At 41.3% G+C, this 23,265-nt stretch overlaps 1 protein-coding gene across 6 annotated transcripts in view; it reads left to right on the top strand.

The window, feature by feature from the left end:
- The window catches only part of CREBBP (CREB binding lysine acetyltransferase), a 77,021-nt gene that overhangs the window by 34,008 nt on the left and 19,748 nt on the right, over positions 1-23,265 (top strand). For 3 of the 6 annotated variants that reach the window (XR_014886871.1, XM_085237963.1, XM_085237960.1), the window contains 14 exons: positions 4,771-5,013; positions 5,636-5,735; positions 6,227-6,373; positions 6,837-6,954; positions 9,065-9,257; positions 9,431-9,484; positions 10,596-10,720; positions 11,297-11,485; positions 12,674-13,090; positions 13,722-13,901; positions 14,133-14,319; positions 18,334-18,452; positions 18,578-18,817; positions 19,312-19,400. Coding sequence is in view for 5 of the 6 variants with exons in the window: in XM_085237963.1 (XP_085094089.1) it covers positions 4,771-5,013; positions 5,636-5,735; positions 6,227-6,373; positions 6,837-6,954; positions 9,065-9,257; positions 9,431-9,484; positions 10,596-10,720; positions 11,297-11,485; positions 12,674-13,090; positions 13,722-13,901; positions 14,133-14,319; positions 18,334-18,452; positions 18,578-18,817; positions 19,312-19,400 (2,401 nt within the window). In the remaining variant the exon portion in view is untranslated. The remainder of the gene's footprint in view (positions 1-4,770; positions 5,014-5,635; positions 5,736-6,226; positions 6,374-6,836; positions 6,955-9,064; positions 9,258-9,430; positions 9,485-10,595; positions 10,721-11,296; positions 11,486-12,673; positions 13,091-13,721; positions 13,902-14,132; positions 14,320-18,333; positions 18,453-18,577; positions 18,818-19,311; positions 19,401-23,265) is intronic. The other 3 variants (XM_085237962.1, XM_085237961.1, XM_085237965.1) reach the window with 3 other exon arrangements.

The following is a 23,265-nucleotide window of genomic DNA, read 5'->3' as shown; positions in this document are numbered from 1 at the left end:
AGTATTAGCTTTTACATCATTCATAGAACCTAGCAAAAGAGTTGGCAATTTAATCAAAAAACAGTTCTTTAAAGGTAACTTGGTTGTGAGATGTAATAGAATGTGTCTTGTTTTGACTGCAGTAGAATTACAGAGGATAAATAAATGTAGTCTTCCGTGCTCCTGTTGTATGCAGGAGAAAATAAACACAAAATCTCCCTCTCTGTTCAAGTAGTTGATGATCCAACAGCAGTTGTCATGAATTCGTGCTGTTCATTGTGCAAGCCTTGTTACCCTGAGTTGTGTCAGCCATACTTGTGAGACTCATGGGTTGTCTGAAGACTAAAGATGGATGCTGAAACTACTCGTTTAGGTGTATTATGAGGTGTAACACTTTTTAGACATCCAAGAAAGTTTAAGTAATTTACATTAATAGGTATATTTGAAAATGCTCTGCTTGATCAGGTGAACCTAACCTAAGCTATGTTAGTGTGAGAACTGAAGAGAATGTGTGTTCTCTTAGGAACAAATAATTACAGCATCTACTAATTGAGAGAAGAGAGAGGGATCTACTTTGGCAGAATAAGTTGGGAATATTATGCATGCTGCTGATTTTCAGTTTGTTAGAACAGAGCTGTTTCTTTAGAGGTATCTCACTCCACTCCATGTCAGGTTCTTTCAAGGGACATTTGTGCCATTATGAGCAGTAATGTGGCTTGCTAACTGGGACAAGTGCAAAGGACAAGTTTGAAATGTTTTTCCTGTTCCTAATGGCTCTTTTCATGTGCACCATGTATCTGTCTGGTAGGGTCTAGGGAGAAACTGCAGAATAACGTTTTTTTTTTCCTTTGGCATATGCTAAATGTAAGCTTTTCTTTGGAACAGGCTGTGTGTGCAAGTAATGACTTGAAATTTGGTACAGGTGTTTGGGGTTTGGAGGATTGGTTTTGATAAGAAGTACTTCTTTATTATTGAAGCATTAATGAGGCATTATTGAACATGGAGAAAAATATAAAGAAGATGGAAAAAGATTAATTGAGAGAGTAAATGAGAGATGACCAATCTTCATCTGAAAATACCATTTTAGAGCATACAGGGCCAGAAATTCAGAAGGTATGGACTGAGGAATGAAGGGTAGGAATGGGATGGAGGAAAAGGAATTCAGTACTAGAGGGCTGAGGGAGGAGGTTATGGAGCATGGACAGAAGAAGAAAGTTGTGGATGTCAAATTTCCAGGAACTGACCTGTGGAGGAGAAGGAAGGTATTAGGGAAACACGTCTGCTCAGAGGTGATGAGCAGCAGCTTGTTCACTGTTTCCTGTGGAAACTGGGAATTAAATCCAGTTTGCTCAAGTTCTAGTGTCAGTAACTACAAGTTCTGTAAACAAAATGGCCATTTCAGCCCTCCTCCCCCAACTCATAGTGCTGGAAATCACATGGAATGGTGACCTACCAAGCTAGCAGTTATTCCTTGGAGTTCAATCTGTTGACTAATGACAGTATAATGAGAAGGCTTCTAGTTTAATGCTTAACTTTAAAAAAAAAAAAAAAAAAAAAAAAAAAAAAAAAGTTTAAATGGCATTGTTGATAAAACATAATGCTGATACTTCTTACCTTTAGGTTACATCTTTATTCACCCGGGATTTGATCCATTATACAGCCTTCAGTCCAGCAATCATGTATGCTTACATTGTGTGCACCTGCCTCATTTTGGGTGCAGGACAGGCTGAGGTGAATCAAGGTTCCCAGCAGAGGCTTTGCTCCAGCCTCTTAGAAGGGCTATAATAGTAAGAGTGAGAAGCTGCAGGACAGAGCACTGAATGAGTTTTAATTCCAGAACATGGAAGCAAAACAAACATTTCAGAATAGACTTAGCACAAATTTATTGATGTTTTCGCTTTGGTGAGACAACCAGGTTAGAGAAGTGCTGGCCATTCATAGTTAGAATGGCACTTGGATTCTGAATTTAGAATTTATCAGTGTGGGGTGGGATGCTGCCTCTAGAAAGCATGCATTAGTTACATTAAGGCAGTGTCATCCCCTTTGCACACTGATGCAGGAAATCTTTAGGCAGGAGTGCTTGGTCATTTAGATTACATCCTCATGCAGATGCCCAAGGAGGCCTCAGCAACTGCTGCTTCACTTCTGCTTACCTGCACCTTCACTGCTAAGGTCGTCGAACATGTGAGTTTGTAACAGAAGCTTGGTTGTCTGTAAATTATTTGAGTGTGAATGGAGTTGTCTTGAACTTAGCAATGTCTGAAGCATCAGTTAATGAAAAAATCACAGTAGACATTGCTCTGTGTAGTAAGTAAGCTAATCTGATAACTCCTGTCTGTTTCACTCTTTGTATTTATTTTAATTGCTCGATTTCTTCTGGCATAGGACACAGAGGACTGCATTTGCACTTGATCTGTCCAGTGTGAAATTTAATACTGTCTTCCTCCATCTTGTTGGACAGATTGAGATGATGTCATGTATTCATATATATATATTTATTTAAAAAAAAAAAACAAAAAAAAAACAAAACAGTGAAAATAAACAAAGAAAACATTGAAAATCAGATTCCTTCTGTTGTGAAAATACTTAATACATTTTGCTATTGAGCTAAAGACAGAAATGCTGATCTCAAGCAGTCAGAGGCCTCATCTCAGCATTGTAAGTGTACCACCAGCTGGAAGAACACAGGCTGTCCTGTAAGAAGCTCTTCCAGTTTGAAGCACTGGAGCAACGTTTGGCTGTTTACCGAGTTTGGGGAGTTTTGCATGCTTGAGTAGGAAGGTGCACACACATGGAACTTCTTGGAAATGACCAGTGTGTCAAATTGTGCTGCCTGTATTCGTCTCCCACAACTTGGATGTCTGTCAGGTTGCCAGGACATCTTTCTTTAGGTGGTACCAGTTTTCCAAGGAAACTTCTTTTGTTTTGTTTTTTAATCTCATGGAAGAGCACGAGGAGGGGGGAGGCACTTGGCTGACCTCAGTGTGGTGACTGGATGCCTTTTTCCTGTTCACAAACTTAAGCTTCACCTGTGGTCACTGTGCCGCATCCGTGGAGATGGGCCTTGGATTTACAACCAGCACTGAAAGCACGTGGGTTTTTGTCATAGCTTCCTCAAGAAATACCATCCTTTCTTCTGCTTTTCTTTACAAGCGCATTTGTTAGGTCCCAAATCGGTCCTCCGCAGTCACAGCAGCCTCCAAAGCCTCTGGAATTCCGAAGTGCCACAAGAAGTGTGTGGTTTAACCCCTTTGGGACTTGCTACTTCTTGGCTTAGGCTAGAGCAGAGGCATCTTTCTCTTAGGTTGCGTGAGCCTCTTAAACGTCTTGTGCATTTTGAGGATTTCAGAGATGGAGAAATCCTGGAGAGGTGCAGGATTTCCTGACAGAACGCCCTTTGGAAGTGTTGAACTGTGCTCCTTCGTCAGGAACATTTGTCTGAAGAACTGGAGTATCTCCTCTGCCCTCACTGAGTGTGTGGGACTGAGGGCAGAGAGGGGGTCAGTGACTCTATCTGCCTTTCTTAGGAAAGGAGGTGGAATTGAATTCCCATCTGGAGAGGGCAAACTGTGGATCTGTGATACGTGTGGCAGTTCTGGTTTTGTTATGTTTTTGCCTTTTTTCTCTCGGGCAGAAGGTGGAAGTGTGTGTGTCCTTTTCAGTGGTCCTCTGTTTCCGTAGTGGTAAGGATTTAAGAAAGCCTAGGATGCAGTTAATGTCTCAGTTTTCCTGATTTACTTCTTTTTTTCCCTAACCACGTGCCTCTCAGAGCTTCAGTTGTTGCTGTATTAAAAGCTCTAATTGTTGCTATGTTTGGATCACAATTTTTTGCATGTATTACATCCTTAATTACTTGAGGGGGAAAATGTGGAGTATGTTTTCCTTTACCAGAGCCCCAGTTCCCACTGTGCAATGTCTCCAGAGTGAAGGACTCTCCATGTGTCATTCTCAGAGAAACACAGTACTGCTTGGAATGGCAGCTGGAATGGGGCTGGAATACAGATATTTGTTCAGTTCTGCTTTAGTATAAAACTACTTTTCCCTGTAGTTTCAATTTCCTGTCTAAAGTGGAAAATGGCTCTTTCTTACATCTTTGTGGTGAGAGTGGTCAGTTGGTTGTGGTGGTCGTATGGATTACTGAGTACATAAATGCTATGACAGAAGTTGCTTACCAAAACCTGCAGCAGGCTTTGACTCTCCACATTGTTTTAGATTCTATAACTACGGTCTGAAACTTACCAGGGCTTTTTGTCACTCTGAAAAACTTTGGTTATAGACTAACTTCTTCATCCTTCGGCTAATTCATCTAATGATTGTTGAGAATGAAGATTCCTACCAACAGGTGTTCAATACTAGCTTTGTGTCCAATGACACTGTATTTGTGCTGATCCTTAATTCAGGATCTCTCTTCTGGTGCCAAATATTTTGACCTAAAGTAGGATTGGTTAGAAGTAAAGAAATAGAGGATTTTTTTTTTTTCTTTAGTCTACTCTTCCAAGTAGGCTATTGAACTTCACATTAGAGTCTGTGCTTCATGTGTATTATGGTAATTATGGGCTTGTCTGCCTAAAACTTACAGCACTTCTTCAGACTGTGTGCATCAGTTGCTTTGGTGATTTTTCTGTCCTGTAGATTCAGAGTCAGTTTCCCACTTGGCATCTCAGGTGTCATTCAGGCCTTTGGAACAAGAATATGTAATATAACTGCATGTGTGTTCCACTGATTCGTGGGATCGTGTTTTTGATTGTCCTCATTGATGTTTCAGTTTTCTATTATTCTTTCTTTTTATAGCCCTCTTAGGGTCTCCAGCTGGTGGAATGCAGAATTCCATTGGTTCAGTTGGAACAGGCCAGCAGAATAATCCATCGCTAAGTAATCCTAATCCGATTGACCCCAGCTCCATGCAACGAGCCTATGCTGCTCTTGGACTCCCATATGGCAACCAGCCTCAGACACAGTTGCAGCCCCAGGTACAAGGCCAGCAGCCCGCACAGCCTCAGGCTCACCAGCAAATGAGGACCATTAATGCATTGGGTAGGTGGAAAAAATATCGAAGTGAAGGTGTTTAAATAAACCAAACTATAGATTTTTTTAGGGTGAATTGTATTTCACAAGAGCAGAGTGGTGACTTTCTGTTGATGCTGATTAGTAACTTAAAAATTATACTATTTAAACACTAACATTCATTCATGTCTGAATATTAGAAAGCTTTGTCTATATTCCTTTTGCCAAATGGTAGTGGATTAAGTTCCTTCTGAAGTACAGTCCACAGCTTTTTGCTGTCTAAGGTGATTAGATAGAATTCTGTAAGAATTTTTGTTTAACAGTTACTTCCCCTGCTCTAGCAAACTATCACAAATGCTAGCTTCTTTCGGGAACTTAGTTGTCATTATCATCTTTTTACCCTCTAGAACTAATATTTAAAGGTTATGACTTAAATGTCCATAGACTAGTTGTTGGTTTTTTCTAGGAAAAGATGTTCAGACTGAAATTAGCATATGCAGGAGCTGTGTATGTGCACCATAGTGGGTACTAACGTAAAAGTGCTTATTTGGTATGCTATTTATTTGGCTAACCAGTTGTCTGTTAAATGTAGTTTTGTGCTGTTGTCAAAATGGTGAACCAGGTACGAATGATGTTTGATTTTGTCTCAAAGGAGCCAACCAGATGAACCTTCCCACAGGAGGAATAACAACAGACCAGCAAGCTAGTCTAATTTCTGAAACTGCTCTTCCAACATCCCTTGGGACAAATAAGTAATGCACACATTTTCACTCTTGCTCATTTAAACATTTATTTACATGCTTTATGAATGTAAATAAAGAGCGTGCTTTAGAAACTAATTGCATTGCTGCTTGAAGTGATCAGTCACATCTATAGCTACTCTCTTCTTTCATGTTTCAGTTCTACATCTACCACTTTAGAGATCCCCAGAAGAGTTCCCCCAAGAGATCCCCAGAACATTTAGTGGTTTTAAATAAATTCTGAAGGGAAGAATATGTTGTATTTTTAAATGTACAAATACCTTAGCAGATACAATTTTTTTTTTTTATCATGTCTTTTAAGCTCTGGGGCTTTGCTGCTGTATGCTTTGTAGCTTGTTGAATTGATATCAGTATTTTACTTACAGAAAGTTTGATGCAATAACTAGAAGTGATGAAAGCAATTAAAAACTACTTTTGCATCAGAGATACTACAAAGACTTGCATTCTTGTACTCTAACAGCACATCCCTTTCTTTGCTTTAGCCCCCTAATGAATGATGGCACAAATTCTGGCAATGTTGGAAACCTCAGCTCAATGCCAACAGCTGCACCTCCTTCTAGCACCGGGGTAAGGAAAGCATGGCATGAACATGTCACTCAGGACCTGCGCAATCATTTAGTGCATAAACTGTAAGTATTCACCAAGACCACGTATTTTTTCCAGCATATTTTAAAATAATTTCAGTATTGCAGTTCTCCTAGCTGAAAAGTTGTTAATGAGAAAGTAGTGATGCTCTTGATACTGTGCCATTGATAGTGAGCCACTGTCTTTAACTCTCCTCTTTGGTTCATTCTTCTTGCTCGTTGAGGGATGGAGTTGTTTATATGGCTAGTAAATTTGTTCTGCTGTAGTAAACATAGTAAACAATAAAAGTATTTAGATTCTAGATTATCAATCCTCACATTTTTTTTATCACTGAATTTGCTTTAAATTTGTGGGGATCAATACAACATAGATTCTATTTTAATCAGTTTTGATACTTTTTACATCTCTGGTATATAAGGAACGTGCTGAGTGAAGGTTATAAAGCTGTATAGAATTACCAGTTTTTCTATGAAGAATTTTTCTTTTATTCTTTCTCATCTCTTGTAGTGTCCAAGCCATCTTCCCCACGCCGGATCCAGCAGCACTGAAGGATCGCCGCATGGAGAACTTGGTGGCTTATGCAAGGAAAGTTGAAGGAGATATGTATGAATCTGCCAACAGTAGGGTATGTTGCTTCAGTCTGGGTATCCAGAATATGTTCAAGAGCTGTTGTATTGCAAATCTTAGAAGCATAAGGAAACCCACAGAAAATAATTTCACCGTTCTGTTGATGAGTGAAGTCATGCTTTCTGTCTGTGACAGTGTCTGTGTGGCACCAAACTAATTTACCTCCTTCAGGTCTATGAAAACACAACATTGTGCTGGCCATTTTCCATTCCCTGAAAGTCTGACTGATGCGCAAGAGAACTTGAGCACAGCTTACAGTTCTTGATGTTTCCCTTGCTGATGTTCCTTTTTATGAAAATCTGATGTAGATAAGAGTTCTGATGCCTCTTTACCATTGGAGCTTTTGTTTAGGACCCAGTCATGTTAAGCTGCTTACCTTTTACCTACAGTGTTGTAATAATTTCTCTGCTACTCAGCAGCACTGAGAGCGATTTGGCAAAGACAGATAGCTGTTTCAGCTAACAGAATAAGAAATCAGTTTGCCTGTGTTTGTCTTGTGCATGGGAAACAAGTCGAATTTTCTCATGAATTTTTTGTCACCAGTGAGGTGTCAGCTCAAATCTGTATTACTCAGAAAACAAAACCCTGTTGGTTGACACACTGAACATACTATTTCTTTATGTCAGTGCAGTTTTGCCACCTTAAAGGAACCACTCCCTGAAAGTTTTCATCAGGTGAAAACAGTAGTGCTGTACTGATAGCTAATGAAATCTTACCTGTTTAGAATCCTGGGGTGTTGTCATTAGATAAGAGACACATACCCAGAAGTATCTTCATCACGTAAAACAGCTGTCAGAGCCTTGTTGGCACAAGACTCCTCTTGGGAATTTGTTTAACTTACTTGGCTCCAAAGCAGTGGATTTGGAAGAAGGGAATAGTTAAGACATTCTATGTAATTGCATGGCGAATTCGATCTTTCTTCTTGAGGAGCATTAGTTTTTCTTTGACATTGAAAAATGGGTCAGTATAAGGTGTCAAACTGCATACTAATATGTACTCCTTGTAAACACATCCCTTTTCAGGAGTCTTTGTAATGTGAAAGTAGCACAGTCTTAAATGCACAAGTAGGAAGGTGAAGCATCCGAGCAAGGAAAAGGGGCTTCGTGCTTTTAGAGTGGACAGCAGGCTGGGCTTTCTTAGCAAGACTCATGAGGGGTACTCATCTCATCCTGATGTTCTGAAGTGAGCTGGATCCTGCTGTAATAACCAATTCTAGTTCAGTTTGATGTGGATGAAACGATTCTGAGACAAATACATTGCTGAGCCTTGGCTGCGTGTAATGCTGGGTTCACAGGCAGGGGTGTCCCCAGAAAATAAATGTGATCTTGGGGCTTTGTGGCATTATTTTTGCCTTTAACAGGTGTGTGATCTCACGCTTGGCAGATGTGTCCAGCAATTGCTGGCAGGCAAAATTGTCTCCCTTGCTGTGCAGTGTGAGTGCCTTATTTGATCTGTTGTCAGGGTAGGTTCAGTAAAATGGATTTCTTTTTTGTCTTGTGCAGATGTAGTGCTTAGCTGTCTGTGCCTGAGGATTATTTTTCACTGATTTTTCTCCATTCCTCTGAGGTTTTGTTTGGTTTTGCTTATTCCCTGCAATGCCTGTCAGTAATCAGACTCTTTAGGAAAAGCAGTTCCCATCTTTATTTAAGAACTGATCTGTCCTTAACACCTATCCTGAAGTTTGTTTTGCATAACTGTGTTTCCGGGGACATCTTTTTGTTTTGTCTCTGCATTAGTGGAAATGCTTATTAGGGAAACGTTTAAAAATCATTAACGTGTAGAAACTGAATCTTGCTTTCTACAAGCAACAGAGGCCCTGTAGTCTTCTCCTTTGTCTGCTAATCTGCACAAAGTAGATGCAGTGAATAGTCATGAAGCCGAGTTGCCTAAGTGTTTCCTGGGAGCTTGGTTTTGCTTATCTGGGTTAAAGCAGGGATGAGTGTGTCTCAATTTGACAGTTCTGAAAAGAAGTAGTTCCTGTTCAACTTGGCAGGTGCATGCATTAAAAACTGAAACAAAAACAAATCAGCTGACTATTCAGGTAGACTTGCATGGTTTCTGTCATTGCTTTCTAATACTTGACGTTGAGTGCTATTTTTCTTTTTTAGGATGAATACTATCACTTATTAGCAGAAAAAATCTACAAGATACAAAAGGAGCTGGAAGAGAAGCGGAGGTCTCGTCTGCATAAACAAGGGATCTTGGGAACGCAGCCAGCCTTACAGACGCCAGGACCTCAGCCCCCTGGCATCCCACAGGTGGCTGCTGCCATGGGCCAGGCACAGCCTGTGAGGCCTCCCAGTAAGTGCTTCTGCATCGGGTAGGCACCGGGGAAAGCAAAGTGGGGCAACAGGGTTTTTGGTTCTTACACTTGGGCTGCAGCCTTGCAGGGTTTGTGCCCCTGGGCTTTTCAGACTAATCTTGTGTTCAGACACGGAGTCTTTTCTCTGACCATTTATCTGTTTCTGTTGCAGATGGGCCTATGTCCATGACAACTGTGCCTATAAGTCGTATGCAGGTTTCTCAAGGTATCTATGTTTTCTTCTCTAACAACGCTTTGTGGGTGCAAAATAAAGCATTAGGGGGAATGCTGATCGTCTCTTTTGATCTTGGAATTGCACTTGGGGCTGGGGGGAAACTAACTGGGTCTCCCTTTTTCAGCACTGTTCTTTGTTGTTGCTCTGAGACAGTAACGGTCTCAGTGCAGTCATAGAATCATAGAATCCTTAGAGTTGGAAGGGACCTCTGAGGGCCATCTGGTCCAACTCCCCTGTAGTGAACAGGGACAGCACAGCTAGGTCAGGTTGCTCAGGGCCTGATCCAGCCTTGCCTTGAAAGTCTCTGGGGATGAGGCATCAACCAAATCTCTGGGCAGCCTGCTCCAGTGCCTCACCACCCTCACTGTAAAATATTTTTTCTTTATATCCAACGTAAATATAAGTCAATAGATGCTCAGTACTTTGGTAGTGACTGGGAAGCAGTTCAGTTGTTTCAAAAAGAGGAGAGAGCAAGGAGAAATATGTTAACTGCAGAGCAGGAGAGCTTCGGTATGTTTTTATCATTAAATAAGCCCCAAATCCACCTGTGGCTGGAAACTTATCACTTCAGTCGTGCACATCCTGGAATGTGTGTCACTGACAGTATTCTGTCTGGTTTCTGACGAGGAAATATATTTTAAAAGGCATTCTTGTTGTTTTTTTTTTTGTGCAACTGATGTTTGCCATCACCTATTTAGGCTGCTATGGCATCGTGGGTAGCTTTTTCCCAAGGAGTCCAAGCCTCAGACTTATAGATGTTTCAGTTTCCCCCAGAAGAGTATCCCCAGTTACTTTATATCAATAAACCATCCTATGGTATTATATACGTACAGCATTGTGTCTTTACAGATCATCTACACTCCTCCTCATTTTTAAGCCACCATTAATTATACACTCCTTAACTGGCATTCTTCTAAATATTTTTTGCATCTTGCTTTCTTTCTTAAGCCAAGTAATTTAAGCAACATTCAAGGAAAAAGATGATGTGGAGGGCAGTTAAATTCTAGCCATAAGAAACGTGCATTTTATAATAGTGTCATATACAATAGGTCATTTGTGATGACTTGTTCCTAATGAGTTGTTTTGGGGGGTGCATTTGCAGGAATGAATCAGTTTAACCCCATGTCCATAGGGAATGTACAGATGTCACAAGCACCCATGGGACCCCGTGCAGCTTCTCCAATGAACCATCCTGTACAAATGAACAACATGGGCGCTGTTCCTGCGGTTCGTACTTGTTCTTACCCAGTTCTTCTCAAAATTGGTTGATGATATTTAACGGTGTTAACGCTGTTCTGAAAAGGCCATGTCACAGCGTAGGACTGTAAATTGTAGGATAATTTCATGAAAATGTACCGAGTCTGTCAAGCTTCTATTGAGGCATTTGTTTTCACTACTTATGTGTTTTAAAAGAATGTCTTTAGAGAGGTAAATATCAGAGTTGCAATATTCTGCAAGTCTGTGGAAGAGCAGAGGCCTTTCAGGAGCTGTTTCTCTGCAGTATGTGTACTTTCTTTATTCCTCCAAGAAAACATGTTTTTATTCTTCAGGAAAAAAAAGCACCTATATATTTAAAGTGTTAGTGTAATTTGAATATTAGATTGTATCAAAATAACTCCCTCTTGAATACCATGAAACAAATGCTAACATTATGTGCATATGCCCACTTCCATTTGGTTTACTCAAGCAATTTTTCGTTTTATTTTTTGTCACGTCTTTTGCCTCATTACTTTGATGGTATTTTCCTTCATCTTGCTGCACGATGACAAACATTAACATTTTTATTTTGGCGTTAACTCGTAGATGGCAATGTCTCCTTCCCGAATGCCTCAGCCACAGAACATGATGGGAGCCCATTCCAACAACATGATGGGTCAGGCTCCTACCCAGAACCAATTCCTGCCTCAGAATCAGTTTCCAGCTTCCACAGGGGCTATGAATGTGAACAACGTTGGCATGGGTCAGACAGCAGCCCAGGCAGGGGTGGCACAGGTACGATGTATTTTCTAATACCTGCATTAAATGCTTTTAATAATTTTGGTCTGATGTATTTTATTTGTGTATCTCTGTGTATCATTGTTTATTGCAGTCATTCATGACTTTCAAGAGTATTACCTCCATATGCTAACTTGGGCAATGTCCTATAATTCCCAATGTAAATTCTAAAAAATATGCTGATGAGATGTTCAGGAGAATATTAGAAGTTGTTTATGGGGCACGTACGAACATACACCTCTGGATTTGCGTGGACTTTATTAGCCAACTTTAAATCAAGAATTACAGTAAAGTGGCTGGGGAAGGTCTCCTAAAATCTTCTGTAACCTCCCTACTTCCAACAGAAAACATTTTCCAACAAGTAGATCTTTTGTTGCTGTTGTAATCGTTGTCAATGAAGTCAGGGCTCATTTATGATGCCAAGGTGTACGTGTTTCCAGAGGAAGAGATTTGTTGGGTGTTGTATTTTTCTTGTTTGTTTTTTGCCTGGTTTACAAGTATGTTAGCTGAGACCTCTGAGGTTCTCTGGTCCATCCTCGAATGAGAGGAAACTTAGATCGTGAGACTTAGCTCAAGGCAAGTTTTCAACAGCCTCATGATGAAGCACCTATAATTTCTTGGACCCTGATTCAGTTACTTGACCAACTTTGTCAGGGGAAAAAAAAAAAACAACAAAACAACAGAATCCTGAACTTTTCTTTCTTAGAACTGACTTTACGTAGACAATATAGAAGTAAGTTTTAATTTAAATTAAAAGCAAAAAAAGCATCTTAAGCAGTGTGTTTTGCAATAGGGCAACCGTTAAATGTGTTGAGCTCTTTTCCAGAGCAGGGCTGCTAGTCCTGAGCTGGAGTGTGTATTCGCTTGAAACTGTTTTGTATGCAAAGTGTGACCTTTGCCCAGCTAATGACGTGATTTAGAGACTGTCTGCAGGTTTGTGTTACTCAGAGGTTGTGAGGATTCCTTCCCTCTACTGGTAGTGTTTGTGGAAAGTGATGCGTGAGGCACATCTAAGTTTAGCATCAAGGTCTTTGAATAAAAGCTGACAAAAATGATTAGAGAAATCAGAGCACAGTCATCTGCGTGGCATAGTTAGATGTGTTTTAAAGATTATGTCAGTGTTTAAATGTTAATTCCCAGAGTTTTGGGAGCGATGTGTCTGTAAGAGAATCTCTTTCCCTCCAGCAGGGGCAGGTTCCCAGTGCTGCTCTTCCCAACTCCATGAACATGCTAGGACCACAGAGTGGTCAGCTATGCCCACCGGTGACCCAGCCACCTCTGCATCAGACTACACCTCCCGTTTCCACTGCTGCTGGGATGCCGCCTATTCAGCACCAAACACCGACTGGAATGACTCCTCCTCAGCCAGCAGCACCCACTCAGCCATCCACACCAGTCTCATCTTCAGGACAAACCCCTACACCGACCCCGGGTTCTGTTCCCAACGCGACCCAAACACAAAGCACGCCCACGGGGCAGACTGCAGCACAGGCTCAAGTCACACCGCAGCCTCAGACCCCAGTTCAGCCCCAGTCTGTGCCAACCCCACAGCCATCCCAGCAACAGCCAACATCTGTGCAGGCACAGCCACCTGGCACTCCAGTAAGTATCAGCTACTTGTGTTTTCTCTTGTGTAGTGGTGTTCCGCAGAAGTCCTCCCTATGTATAGCACTGCATCACAAATGTCTAGAGTCCGTATGTTGTATGGCTGTCGATTCGACTTCTGCTTTAGAGCAAAGGATTCCTTATACAGATATGTAAAAACGTGTGTTCGGATTATCTCAGCATTGTTTGAAGGAGGGGGGGCGTGATGAATGACTTCAATCTGCTCAAAGTAAAAATGGCAGTGGTGTTTAGAAAGATGAGGAATATCAGGCCTAGTATAATATTTGGCCTTGATCAGAATCAGTCTTTTCTGGTCATAAAATCTGTGTAGGCTTTTTTCTTTTACGCTTTATAGTGAGGAGGAATATACCATGTTTTACTGGGCAGGTGTTCTCTCTGTAAAACAAGCCTCTTTGTTTGGAGCAGAGATCTTCCTTTGCTTTTACTCTGTAAAACAGAGTTTCTGAATGTGTTCTGTAGAAACTTGACTACAGCGAGCTCCTATATCCATGTTCTGCACTGTTTTAGAATATCATCTCATGTCTCTTTTTTTGTGCTGTTCATTTTTTAGTAAAGGAAAATATTTCTATATATGCAGTGTCTTTCTTTTGTACTGTTTTTACAACAGCTATCCCAGGCAGCAGCTAGTATTGATAACAGGGTCCCCACCCCTGCCTCAGTTGCTAGTGCTGATACGAATTCCCAGCAACTAGGACCAGATGCACCAATGCTAGAAAGCAAATCAGAAGTTAAAACTGAAGAAACTGAGCCAGAGACTAGTGAGACACAAGTGGAAGCTAAGACTGAGGTAAATGAGATTCTATACAGCTTAACTGAAAGCAGTGATAGATATAAAAGCACTTAATGATATGTCTGAATTGATGAGCTAAGGGGTGAGAAGAGGGTAGTTACTGGAAAGTAACTGTCCTGAGGAAAGCCATGGATGGAGAGTGCTTTGACAATCTCATAAGCTAATATTTGAATGACTGAAGCCTGAGTCATAGATGTAACAATGCATCTTGTTGCCTCCTTTCTTAAGGTGGAGGAGGATTTACAAGGATCTTCACAAATAAAAGAAGAAACAGATGGAACTGAGCTGAAACAAGAGCCAATGGAAATAGAAGAAAAGAAGCCTGAAATAAAAGTAGATGCCAAGGAGGAAGAGGAAAGTGGCACTAATGGAACCACTTCACAATCCACATCACCATCTCAGCCCCGCAAGAAAAGTACGTATATGAAAACTGATTCTTTTTTCTTGCATGCTTTGTTTGATGCAGCCCTTCTGTTTTGTGTGGTCTTTGTTCCTGCTGGGAGGGGCTTGTTTATTTTTGAAAGTGGAATTCCTTTAATGTTACTTGAATCAGAGGTGAGAGTAGCATGTTGTGTTCTTAATGCCAGCAGTATCCTCATAGTTTCCAGTTTCTGCCCAGAAGGACTAAGGTGGTAAGGGAGTGGTTGCTGCTTGGGTGATGTGCATGAATCTCTCCCTCTACATCTTGGCCAGAACTCTTTCCCAGTAGCTCAGTATAGGTGCAAGAAACCCGAGAAATATCCATTGCTAAAGAAAACTGCCAAAAATAAATTACTTCTTTTTGTAATGAAGGCAAGATAAGTTTTTTTGGACTCAAAAACCTCAGCTGTCTCGACACTTGTTTTTTTGAGATGACCGTTTCTGTGTTTAGTTTTTGACCAAAGGTAAGCTTTCAACTAATGTAAATGTCAAAAAAAAGAAAATAGAAAGTTGCATTCTATTTCATTTTGTCTTTACTTTCAAAGGAAACTACATGTGATTACATTAGAAGAACATTACAGATGTATGAATGCGATCAAGAAAACATAGCTTTAGTTTGTACAGCTTGAATCTTGATCTCTTGTATATGCCTTGTTAATTATTAGACATAGTCATCTTATAATAAAGCACATTTTCCTGTAGATGTTCATTTCAGTTTGTAGCACAGTGTGCCAGCCAGGCTAGAGTGAGCTGCAGAGCCCGTTTCAAACTAACAATTATAAACAAGTTGAGTTCCCAGTGGAAAGAATCATTGCTTCTCCTTCAGTGTTCTTGCAAGTAAATAGAGGCAGTAGCTGGGAGAAGATGGTTCTTACAGAGCTGGTCTGTGCAGAGCTATATGGTGTCATTCTGGTGATTCAGGCTGGGTTACTGTGTGTTTCCAACACCTCATTTAGTAACACAGCTCTTGTCTTAGAAATATTGTCGCTGAGTAGCCATACAGAGTAATTTATGTGCAGCCCTGGCAGGTACAGCTGCATGCACAATTTTAAACTGAGCCATTTTCTCACCAAGTAGTTTATCCAACTCTAACGGAGCGTTTGCATTTAAACACAAAATAAACCAAGAGGTATTCAAGAGCAAATTCAGTGAAGTGTGCTTAAAGGTTTTATGGTATCTTAAAACTGCTTATGAGACTCATCTCATGTTTTTTCATTTGTTACATTGGTTTCGTTTTCCATTGGTATTTGAGACTCCAGATAGCACGGGAGGGGTGAAGAGCTGCACTCCAAAGTGACCCGGGATGCAGATTGATGCTGCAGCTGCTAGGGGGAGAGTCTCAGAGCTGGAGGTGGTTGTAGAGTGTGTGCCGTGAGATCATTCAGCAAATAGTGACCAGGTGTCTTCGTGTTGGAACTGATTCACCTGTGCCTTTAAAGGAGTGTCCTTTTGAGTGGCTTCTGCTGTGCAGTTGGAGTCTATCAATACCCCACACATCCAGTTGTATTGAACACTGTAGGTTGAAGGGAAGGCTTTTGTTTGCTTGCCTCTTCCCTTGCAGTCCTCTGGAAAGAAAACGTGATCTGTCACCTCTTCTCATTGTAGCTGCCTGCCTTACAGCTTGATGGCAAGATGAGTTTTATTGTTTTCTTTCCTTTATTATAAGTCATAATAATGCAGGGCCTGGTTTGACTGAAGCTTCCCGGGTGTTTTATTATTTTGAAGATGTCTTCATCTTCCTTTCAGAATTTTCTCCTTAGTAATCATAAGCAGAATTTCCTATTTGAAGAAATGAAACTTTTTTTAAAAGTTAAAAAAGGGAGCATCTTGCTCTTCTGTGGCAGGTAGCACATCATGATGCAGGCAGAGATCCCTCTTTCTTCTTACCACCTACACAGCCAAGACAAAATTGGGATAACTGGATGTGCCAGCTCCTTACAGAGATGTACTGCAGGAGGAGAATCAAGAGCATATAATTGAGGAAGAGGAGAGAACAGTGACTTCCCTATAAAATCTGCATATAGAAAAATGCTGTGTTCAAATGCTCTGTTATTAGTCACCACCTTAGGAGCTAAAGATGAAGGCAACTTTTCTTTATATTTTTAGGTGAAATCATAGCTCTGAATAAATGGATTTTGAATACATCTATATTTTAAACCAAAATGAAAGTAGATGATAAATGTTCCCAAGAATGATCGTTAGTCTTTAAGGAACCTAACAGAAGTTCTGCTGAATCTCTGTTGTTCCGATTTAAATTGAGATCAGATCTGCTTAGAGGGACCCTCTAGCTAGTGGTATGTTGTTATGTGGGTCAGTGCAGGGAAACTTCTTACAGCAGTGTCAAGCAGATGTCCAGAATAGATCATGAAAAGGTACTTTCTGACTTTCAAATAAATGAAGTCATTTGGATGATCAAATTTATAAAGTACATGAATAAACAGTTGCAGAAACGATACAGAAGACTTAGACTGTATTTCCCACTGTTCTTGAATTCTGTAGTACAACTTTGTTTCTACAGTTTTGAGAGTATACATTAGGATTCTTTCCATGGGAAAGTGCCTGTATAGTGGAAGCAAATTGCTGTGTTGTCAGGAGTGAGGTGGTGGAACAGCTGAAGTGATGGCTGTATTGCTTGGTGCCATAAGAACAGAGGTAGCGAGGGCTCAATGCAGGCGTACAGCAGGGCCTTGCTGCAGCCCCTCTGGCAGCTTGCACAGCCCTTTGCCATGATGTAGCTGGCTGAGCTGTGCTAGTTTGCCACTTGTACACAAGCAGCAATCCTCTCCCGGTTACAGGCAGTGCATTCAAACTGTCTTCCAGCTTCCCTTTGCCCTGCAGGGACTGTTTTCATCCTAACAATTTCTGGGAGCTTCAGCATCCACAGGTGCCTGAAAGCATTGAGACCTTAAAGCTTCAGAAGCTGTTGAGTTGCATCAACTTAACTTCTAGTGCTTTATTTCAGTGTTTAGAGATGAAAAGAAATCATCTCAGAAATAAAACACTAATAAAAAAGGAAGAAAAAAAAATAAAAAATCCATTGTTTTTTTTTTTCTAGAAATTTCCCCTCCCAGAGCCAATTTATATTTTAATAAAGCAGCATCTGAACAACACAAGCAATGATCAGCCTCAAAGGGGTCACTGTAGCCCTATTGATTTAAGTGCTTTCAAAAGAACTCCTAATTGCTCCCTTTTATTGGTATTGTTCTCATTTCAGCCAGGTAGATAAATATTAAATGCCACCCTGCTCTTCTTAGTTGTCGTCTTTTTTTCCTGAATAATAGGCATTCTTCCCTATTTAAAGCCCCTGTTCCTAAGGAAATAAATGTAATTACACTGCTGAGATGTTCTAAGAGCTCTCCAAGTTATCATTATTTTTCAGAAAATGCATTGCCTTTCTTGTCCTTGTCAGCCACTATTGAAAGAAACATGGCTGTTGCCATGCCACTGTTGCCAAGTGGTTGTAATGATGCATATAAATCTTGGAGGTATTAACACTTTCAAAATCAATTAACAGTCCATTGGACTGGGGCTGTTTGTATGCCATGGCCAGAAAATCCCTGTGCCAGCTCTCAAGACATCTGGTTACCTTCTGGAGCGCTGGCTCTTCGGGATTCCTTTGCTGGAAGATCTCGACACCGGAGCAGCTAACAGTGTCAGAAGGGAAAGAGAAAATATGCTGTTGATCTCCACTCTGAATGGTGGAGCTTCATCCATGTTGAAGCAATGGATGGTTAATTTGCTTCTGGATAAATCTTGCACCCTCTAGAAGATGCATCACTGAATTCTTATCCCCCTGTACTGAGAATGTAATGTAGTATGATTCAGTTAAATACAAAAGCTGCTCAGTTGTCTCTTGATGATACGTGTTGCTTTTAATCAGCAATGAAGATGAGAAAATCACTTGTAGGATTTTTGTTACAGCAGTTTTATTTTTCATGGGGAATTAAGCGGATGGGGTACTAGGATACCCAGAAGGAATTTTTCTAATCTTTCCATCTCTCACTAACAGTTTTCAAGCCCGAGGAGCTGCGCCAGGCGCTGATGCCTACGCTGGAAGCCCTGTACCGGCAGGACCCGGAGTCTCTGCCTTTCAGGCAGCCCGTGGATCCCCAGCTCTTAGGGATTCCGGTGAGTTGGCAGTGAAACACCAAATGCTGCCCTACTGTGCCTTTGCTCACACAAACGTTTCATTGTTTCTGCACAACACAGTGTGAATAGTTGATATCTTAAAAACGTTGTGTATTTGTTTGAAGGACTACTTTGACATTGTGAAGAATCCTATGGACCTCTCAACCATTAAACGTAAATTAGATACGGGGCAGTACCAGGAGCCCTGGCAGTATGTGGACGATGTTTGGCTGATGTTCAACAACGCCTGGCTTTACAATCGCAAGACTTCCAGGGTCTATAAGTTTTGCACTAAACTTGCAGAGGTGTTTGAACAAGAAATTGATCCCGTTATGCAGTCCCTTGGCTACTGTTGTGGGCGCAAGGTATGTCTGCCAGGGATTTGGACGCAATCACACTTTTCCAAAGAGCTTTGCTTGACTGAACTGATTAAACGCGTGCTTTGTGTAGTCTCTTAGTTTTTCTAATTGAAATAAGGAAATGGAAGGGCTTGTAAGAGTTTGACTTTTCTTCACCACACTAAGACCTTAAAAAAAAGCATTAGGTAGTATCTTTCTTGCTGTTATTCTGTTATTGTCTTTATCTCCCTCAGCGAGAGAATGCCTTTTCTGATCAAAGCAGTACTAAAATTCTTTGCTTTCATTGTCCATTGCAATCAAGTAGGTAGCTAGAGAAGTCAGCTCTTCACTTCATAAAGCCAATTACTATAGTTTTATTAAGAGAGCTTTGCTGGTATATTTACAATAGCTTGAGAAAGTGTAATAACAACATACCGTGATATCCTCAAGTTAGCCTAATAGATACTTAATTAATAAAAGATTACATCTTAACATTTCCTTTCTCATCCATTTTTTTGCAGTATGAGTTTTCTCCACAGACCTTGTGCTGCTATGGCAAGCAGCTGTGTACTATCCCTCGTGATGCTGCCTATTACAGCTACCAGAATAGGTAAGTCCTTGGCTGCTTTTCTTGTTTTTTCTTTTTTCCTTTTCTTTTGCCTTATTCAGGAAAGCAGTATTGTTTGTGTTGTCTGCGAGCGTGGAGGAGGATTATTAACCTTCTCTTTCCTTTGTCTGCTAAGTCAGGAAAAAGTTGGTTGCTTACCCTTGCATGCTGTCCTTTTGCAGGTGCCCCTCTAGTTTGCTGTACTGCAGGTAGATAGACATGATGCTTAGCTGCTTGCTGTTGGCAAGGCTGTGCTGCTGAAGTGCAAGTGCTCTGTGTTTCCCTCAGTACCAATAGCAGGGCACACTGAAGGGAGAAAGGTAGAACTGCCGAAAGGGACTGAGATAGCTATGTTGCCTTGGTCTGGAGAATTACAAAAACGTGCAGCTTTGTTTTTTAATTACTGTCAGAGTTCAGAAATGGTACAGTGTTACAGTTTAGCAGTCTCTCTCTTATCTTCCCAGTACTTAATTCTTTTTAAACTAGCTTGGACTTACGTTTACAAACTTCTTGGACTCCATGAAAATACCAGAATATAATACTTGATACTGAATTTTTTTCCTTATTACTGATAGGATTTGATGTACGATTGTTAACCAATAGCACTGTAATATTTTCCATTTGATACATAAATCAACGATGTTATGCTGAATAACAAAGCAAACTTATAACATGGCTTTGTTCTCACTTGTGGCTTCTTTGATTTATTTTTGCCCCCAAAAAAGAAAAAAATGACAAACCATAGATGGGCTATGGCACCAACTTCCATTTCCCTGTTTAAAATGAAGTTACAGATTTCTTTCTGAGGGTTTGACAGTTCGCAAGCCATGCCAGCTTTGAAGTGTGCAGCAGGCTGTTGTCTGAGCAGAGTTATGGAATGAATCCAGGCAGTCAGTGCTTGCATTTAGTCTCCCTGCAGGCCGTCCCTACGTCACCAAATGCATTGTAAGATGGTGTAAGAGTGTTGTGTACCGCTGAGCTGGAGCAGCACAAATGTGGGAGATGCAAAGGCGTTGCTTTGCGCTGTGTTGGGACTGAGGTAGATTGCACTGTTATGGAGGAATGCAGATAGTGTTGTTATGGAGGATTGTCGATTCACAAGCTCTCATAAAAGCTTTTACGCAGCTGCTCTGAACTCTCAAAAAAGTCTGTCTGAAGAGAAATAAAGCAATAAAATGCATTTAAATGGATAGTACTTCAGTGGCCGCTGCGGTCCTTAAATACCAGTGCTTTGTGATAAGATTTAAAATACTTGTCATGTTATACATCCGGATAGTGTGGTACAGAAAAAGAATAGCAACTTCAAAAATAATTGGGGAAGTCATTTCTCTTCCAAACTGTTTGGGTGTTAAATCACCCCGGTTGCTCAATGCAAGGCTGCGATGGTGCTGATGTGAAGCACATGGTTGGTGCTAATGTGAAGCACATGGTTGGTGCTGCAGTGGTTCCTCAGGGCTCAGTGATGCACCATGGCAGCTTCCTTTCTCTTAGGGATGAGGCAGGTCCCCTCACGTAAGGTTTAGTATTGAAGGGTAGTGGCAGGTGAGAAAGGGACGCTGTGAAAGGGCAGTTCACCCAGGTGTCAGTGGGCAGTAACAGATGAAATGGGCTTAGGTGTATTGAGAAAGAGTAGGGCGCTTTTGGATTTGGGCTTTTCTGGCTTGTTTGTTTTGAGGTTTGTATATTTCAGGCTGCTAAAATCAAGAGAGAAATCTCTTTATAAGTTTGTTTGTTTTAGCAAGGTATTTCTGATGCTCAGTCACTGCATTCTGAAGCATGTGTTTGGCTGATGGGGTCATAGAGACCTTATTCATCAGCTCTATCACTCTGAAACACTCAAATTGTTTCCTACGACAATGGTATTCACATTTTAATTTTTTCTTAACAAAGAAATTAGTGGAAAAAAATCTGTCATTCCAACAAAACTGTAATTGTTTGAATATTCCTGACTTCTTCAGCGTACAGAACAGACAGCACCGAGTTTACTGGAAATCAGGTGTATTTACAGCTAAGAATAATTAGGCACTGTTCAATAAGTTAACTCTTCCCCTGCAATTCAGTGACTGAAAATTAATCATTTAGAGTAGAACCGTTTGGCTTCCACAAATAACACAGAATCTTAGGTTAGAGCAAGTGTTCAGAAAACACACTTTTCCCATGAATATCCATTTGAAAAAAAGCAGCGGGTATTTCAGGTGAGTCCTAGTGTCCAATTGCTAATCTAAAAATTCCTTCAAATACACTTCAGTTGCAGTTGGAAATTGGTGTGCTGACACAGACTGAGCATCTGATAATGAGCCATAATGTGACTTGTCTCTGATAGACGGGAGTCAGTCACCTGAACAGTCTGCATTTGAAAAGCTCTCCATTTTTCATGTGTTGCAATGGGCACCTTCCTTGAATTATCTGACTGTTACAGCTAGAATGTCGTATGCTTCCCAAAGTGTTTGGTGAATATTTGTAGCAGCATGCAAAAAAAAAAAAAAAAAAAAAAAAAACAAAACACAGTAAATTACGAGCAGGTCTCCATTTCTGTGGGTCCATATTCATAATAACTTAGTTATTATTTCACCTGGGTTATTTTATGGACCAGCATTCATGATCTTCAGGTGATTCATTTTCACTGTATTTCAGTTTTTCTTTCTTCATCTTAATTTCGCAGATGAAGGCTAGACTCTTGCTAACTTTAGGCCTGGCTCTGCAGCACGGAGCAGCCCAGCGTGTCTTGCTGTGTGGGCTGGGGGGGTTGTGTCAGTTGTTCTGAACATGAGTGGTAATTAACTACGTCTGGGATTGCTTAAATTGAACCAAGTATGAATGGAAGTCATGATAGTGGGCTTTTCTGGTTACACACCCCTTCGTTTGGGTCATCCTGTGTTTCAGTGCTTCCCTGTTTGACTCCTAAAATGATCAACCTTGGGAGTTGGTGTTTGTGAGTTCATGGGGTTTTTGTTGTTGTGTTTTTAATTAAAGTAAATCGTATAGAATGACATAGTAAGAAAAAAGAATGGATTGGCAGTATGTAAAAAGCAGATAAGCCCCAGCCCTGCTGTGGCTCTGTCACCTGGGCAGAGTGGGCTCAGCACAAGGGAGGTGCAGTGCCACTGCCCACTCCTCAAAAGCTCCGCTGTGGAATTGCTCTGTGCTCATCGTGAGGCATTCATCACTCCCAAAGACTACAAATGAACAGAATCGATCTCTTTTTTGTTCTCCTGGCCTCCTTCAGTTGCATTAGCAGCTCCTGGTTTTGCTTGAGAGGATGATGTGTTTAATCCCAGCTGAGCTGACCTGCAGGAGATGAGGCACGGGCAGTTAGCGCGCGGTTGGCTGTGAGCAGGGAGCAGACATCTTAGCTCACGTGGTTGCTATCAAAACTGCAGCTGCCCTGCTGGTAAGGTTATTACACGGCTAGGTCAGTAAGGGCTACATTAAGTAGAAAGAACCCACCCCTTCTTGCTCTTTGTGTCACTGCACGCCCAGCCCCATGTAGAAGGAGCTCTGAGCGTGCTGCTGTGTTTCAGTGGTTCCTGGCGAGCTGGGCGGCTCCTGGAGCCAAAGCCAGCTGGCAGGGCCTGCAGGGGTTGCAAGGCTCCTAAAACCGTGCTGCCTTCACACAGCCCTGGCTGCAGCACTCTTCAGAACTCCTTCCCTCGATGTGCTGGGTGCTGCCAAAGGACCGGGCCCTGCTCCCCTTGTGCTTTACGGCACATGGCGGCGGTGTCACGGCCCGCCTCTGCCACAGGAAGAAATTCTGGCCTGTGCGTTTCAGTAACGGTCGCTCAGTGGCTTTGGTTGGCTCCTGGGAAGCGCAGTCCTGGGGTCTGTCCCCTGGCTCACAGCAGTTCAGGCGTGTGAGGATGTGCCGTAA

The sequence above is a fragment of the Meleagris gallopavo genome, chromosome 16 (assembly GCF_905368555.1).
Source record: "Meleagris gallopavo chromosome 16, MGAL_WU_HG_1.1, whole genome shotgun sequence".
Taxonomy (NCBI): domain Eukaryota; kingdom Metazoa; phylum Chordata; class Aves; order Galliformes; family Phasianidae; genus Meleagris; species Meleagris gallopavo.
This window is presented reverse-complemented; position numbering and strand designations above follow the sequence as displayed.